The sequence below is a fragment of the Squalius cephalus genome, assembly GCF_949319135.1.
Source record: "Squalius cephalus genome assembly, chromosome: 19".
NCBI classification, from domain to species: domain Eukaryota; kingdom Metazoa; phylum Chordata; class Actinopteri; order Cypriniformes; family Leuciscidae; genus Squalius; species Squalius cephalus.
Window position 1 is genome coordinate 2,644,581 of NC_137140.1, and position 5,000 is coordinate 2,649,580.

Below are 5,000 nucleotides of genomic sequence, written 5' to 3' on the forward strand. Positions count from 1 at the left end.
TTCATTCATTCGTTCATCCATCCATTCATTCAGTCAGTCATTAATCCATCCATTCATTCATTCATTCATTCATTCATTCATTCATTCATTCATTCATTCAGTCAGTCATTCATTCATTCAGTCATTCATCCATCCATCCATTAATCCGTTCATTCGTTCATTCATTCATTCAGTCAGTCATTAATCATCCATTCATTCAGTCATTCATCCGTTCGTTCGTTCGTTCGTTTGTTCATTCATTCATTCATTCATCCATCCATTCATTCAGTCATTAATCCATCCATTCATTCATTCATCCGTTCATTCGTTCATTCATCCATCCATTAATTCAGTCATTCATCCATCCATTCGTTCATTCGTTCATTCTTCCATCCATCCGTTTGTTTGTTCATTTGTTCGTTCGTCCGCCCGCCTGTCCGTCCGTTCATTCATTCATTCATTCATTTGGATGCAATATTTACCAGTGTATAAAGTAAATATATGAATATTATCTGTACATCTGATGTTCTTGACCCATATTGACAGGACAAATGCATAGATAATTGAGAGAATGGAAAGCGGCAGATTGCACATAAAAAAGGTATATATTTATTACATTAAATAGCAATAATAACAGTTCATAATAATAATAATAATAATAATAATAATAACAATAATGTATGAATAGTTTATAATAACAGTGTATGCATTTTATTTTGTCATTACATAATTAATGTTAGACGGTCGAGTGTCCAATTCCACATTTGGAAAAAAACTGATGCTTTTGGGTGATTTTGACTCTTACCCATAAAGAGCAAATAATCAATATAAGAAACAGCGTCTCCTCTGCTCTAGTGGAAGATACGCATGTGCAGTTTCAGAACAGAAGTGTTGTAATGCTCATATCTGCTCATAATTTGACTCCAGCTTGGTTTCCCACACAGGGGAGCGCGGGCACTACCTAACACATTTAGGTTTTAGCTTAATCTTAGATTAATCTTTTTTTTTTTACACAAGCAACATACTCTGCTACAAATGAACACTTGAATGGATCTACCATTTTAATACAGTTGCACTGAAAGTGACAGAAGTGCAAATGTGACAACTTGCCCCATATGCGGGGTTAACTGTAACAGACAGAAGGTTAGTTGTAACACTTGTGTGTAACACACATAATACAGGACTATTTTATCTGTATAGTTTGATATTGTTTGTACATCTGTATAGAAAGATATCCATACATCCATCCCTCATCCAGTCATCCTTCTATTATGGATCAATATCATGGATAGAGATACTGTATAGGAAAGGGCTGCACAGTTTTGCAATAAATAAATAAATAAATAAATAAAATCATCAATTATTGTAATTGCTATTGAATTATATTTGTGTGTGGCAGCTGCATGCAAAATTATTATTATTAATAATAACAGCAATTGTATTTTTCATTGCATGTAAAACAGGCTTTTTTTTTAAAAAGTGATCAATGCATAGTTAACAAATGTGAAATAAATCATACTTCAACATTTAAATTCCAACATTGTTTGTGAAAGTCCAACAAAGTTAAATGTGGCAAAATAAATGTATAAATAAATACTCAAAGCTGAAGTTGTGTGTCTCCCTGTTCTCATGTCATTATCGCTGTACACTCGGCGGCTGTAACACTGTGCTACGACTAACCCCGCTGTGTAAAACACAGTTTAAGCCGAGCTAACAGTTGCTAGGAGTTGCTGATATGTTGTAGCCAACAAGACAGTGATTACGGTAATATAAAGTGAGATTTGGTGACGTACACACCCAACTCAGAAACCGGAAAAAAACGTATGATGAGAAAATGTACTTGCATGGTGTCAAAACACTCTTCGTCCAGAATCTTCACGAAATCTTATCAAAACTTTTCACAAATCCATGGGAGACCGTCTTCTGGCAGCGAGAGAAGAGCGGAAACACAACCTGACCCTGACTAACTGTGTGAAAGGTCCGTGTTACATCTAACCCCGCATTAAACATCAGAAGATGACGTTATTAAAGTGCTCGCTTTGAGATGAGGTTTATTCAGTGAAGTCACATGAATACAGCAAAGATATGAATTTAATATTCTTTGCTTTAAATGGCCAGTCGTTCGTTTCTATATCATTTATTTGACTATCATATTAAAATGCAGAGATATGGTAAACATTTCTTAGTGTGTCATCCATTCTTCAGCTCGGTCTCAGCCTGGCGGCTTGTATGTTTTTGTTTTGTGATGGATTTTACCCCGTGTTGACTTCTTAATGTCACATCTCTCTCTGTGCCTTTACTTATTCAGAGCGAACGCAACAGCCCGAGGATCTTTATTAATGGCAGCTCTGAAATGGATGCCTGCAATTTCACTGCGCTTCTGTTTTCAAAAGCTAATCTTTTTCAAAAGAAAAAATAAAAAAATAAATATATATAGGTCGATATCTGTGACTTGAAAACCCCACTGGCATTCTGTGTTTGCGTAGGGATATATTTTCTTGGTTGACATCTTGACAAATCGTGTCACTTTGCCTTAAAGCAAAAAGCACAGTGCAAGGCTTTTCAAAGGCACTGATGCAACATGTCTCACATTTTTATTTATTTATTATTAAAGATGATATCTCATTCAATAGTTCACAATTCAGTGCCTTTTGGAATGTGTTTATATCTGTCCGTTTGATTGTTTGTTGCAGGGTATCGTGTCGGACCCTCATATGGCTCTGGCTCTGCCGTCTGATAAGAAGAAGAAGAAGAGCTCTCTGGCTGGCCTGTGTGAGGAAGAGGAGGATGAGGAAGAGCAGATGTCCATCAGGATAGGTAGAGCAGGAGTTCACTCAGGCAAGCTCTTCTTCACGATCCCACTCTCTTCTCTCATGCGTTAGATGTGTGTCAGCTGTGTGATGGCTCTCTCCGGGGTCCTGGTGGCTTTCCTCACGCTCCTGAATCACATTCCTGGATCCTTTTGAAATGGGCAAGCTCACTTTTTTAGGGTTTTCTCTGGGCTTTTCTGACACTTTATTGTTTCTCTTATGTCGTGTGCTAAGAAATGCTGGTGGTGGGTCTCCTTTCAAAAATTACTTTTTGCCATGAATAGAGCACAGAAGGAACACACACTTATTTCAAGTGGTGCTTAATGCATTATTTATGGAAATATCACCATGCAACTTTTGAGGTTTACCACCATGAGAAGCGCACATGCGGATCAGACGCATGCGGAGTTCAAGAGTTCTGTAGGTGATATTTATGGTAACAATAAAGACAGAAAAAAAAAAAAAAAAAAAAAAAAAAAAAAAAAAATATATATATATATATATATATATATATATATATATATATGTGTGTGTGTGTATATATATATATATATATATATATATATATATATATATATGTGTGTGTATATATATATATATATATATATATATATATATATATATATATTAAAATGAATGGAATAAAACGTGTCAAAAAAAAAAGTAAGGAAAAAAATTATTCTTTTTTTTTTTTTTTTTTTTTCTGGGCTGATTTTATTATTTAAATCATTACAATAATTCATAAGAATTCACTAAAGGGATACATATTTGGCATATCTGGTGGCATTATTGCATAATATCGGATTTATATCAGCTGTTCTGAATATTCCATCATGCAGAAACTGAAATGACTATTCTTCTTCACCCATTAAGCATTATAGCTTTTATGTGGTTCAAATGACTCATAAAACATGGGTTTATTAACTCAGAACGTTGTTAAAAGCTGTACAGCTGTAACTCCTGAGGCAGAATCCACAGTCTAATTATCAGAGCCAAACGAGTGTGAAAACATGACATGCTGAACGAGTGGAACGCGTGTCTTCTGACTGACAGCTCCAGGCGCTCTAAGACATTATCAGCATCTGCACACGTCCATCTCCACGCTCACAGAGAACCGCACGGATGAAGACATCATTTAGATATATGTAATAGAAAGCTTATTCAAGGAAATGGGTAAATTGACTAAATGGAATGTCAGTTTGGTGTAATTGCATTTTTGCTACAGTTATTGATATTATTACTTATAATTTCATGATTGTATTCAGCTACTGCAATACACCATTTTCACACAGGATTAAAATTACTCATACTGGACTTTTGTGAATATCGTGATTATCAGTAATTATTACCCACAGTAAAAAAAAAAAAAAAAAATCCGGTGTGAATGCATTTATTTCTTATCATTTTCTATCATAAAAGCAATACCAGAATAAACTACTTTATTTTTTTATTACATAAATAAACTAATTAATAAATAAAAATGCATGATGTATTTAAGTAACTTTATGATAAAACATCAAAACAATACTAAAATAAATTGTTTTATTTGAATAATGTATATCATTAAATTAATTATGGTTACTTCAGTTAGTGAACAAGTAAATACATTTTTTATGTATTATTTATTTATTTATTTATTATCATAAAAGCGGTACTAGAAAAAAATATTTTTTCAATAAATAAATAAAAGTGAAAATTTTTACTTATGAGTTCAAGTAACTGTATAAACAAACATCAAAACAATACTACAAATAATAAATTGTTTTATTCTAATAGCTTATTTCATTAAATAAATGATGGTTTCTTAAATAAGTGAACAAGTAAATAAATAAAATGAATGCATTATTTATTTATATGATTTATATATTAAATAGAAAAATGAGATTATTTTATTTATAATTGATTTAATTTATAAGTAAATAAATGATATTAAAGTATTTATTTATGTATGATATAATGTTTAATCTTAATTTTTTCCAGTAATAACATTAATTCCAAATTAGCTTCTACTGAATGTCAGCTTATTTAGCAAATTGCTTTTATTAATTTTGTGGTTTTACTTTGATGATTATTATATTTATTGCTAGAAGAGGTTTTTCAAACAATATTTATATGCGTCCCAAGTTTTGGTACATAAATTGCAAACTCAAATAAAACGAATATAAAAGCAATCTGCTGATTTAATATTTAGTTTCATCAGTGCTAAACGTG

At 32.4% G+C, this 5,000-nt stretch overlaps 1 protein-coding gene across 2 annotated transcripts in view; it reads left to right on the forward strand.

Annotated features, from left to right (window-relative positions):
- Positions 1 to 5,000, forward strand: part of slc39a11 (solute carrier family 39, member 11) — a 165,802-nt gene that overhangs the window by 75,752 nt on the left and 85,050 nt on the right. Inside the window, exon 5 of one of the 2 annotated variants that reach the window (XM_079852020.1) lies at positions 2,673 to 2,817. In XM_079852020.1, coding sequence (XP_079708146.1) covers positions 2,673 to 2,817 — 145 coding nt within the window. The remainder of the gene's footprint in view (positions 1 to 2,672; positions 2,818 to 5,000) is intronic. The other variant, XM_079852021.1, reaches the window with a different exon arrangement.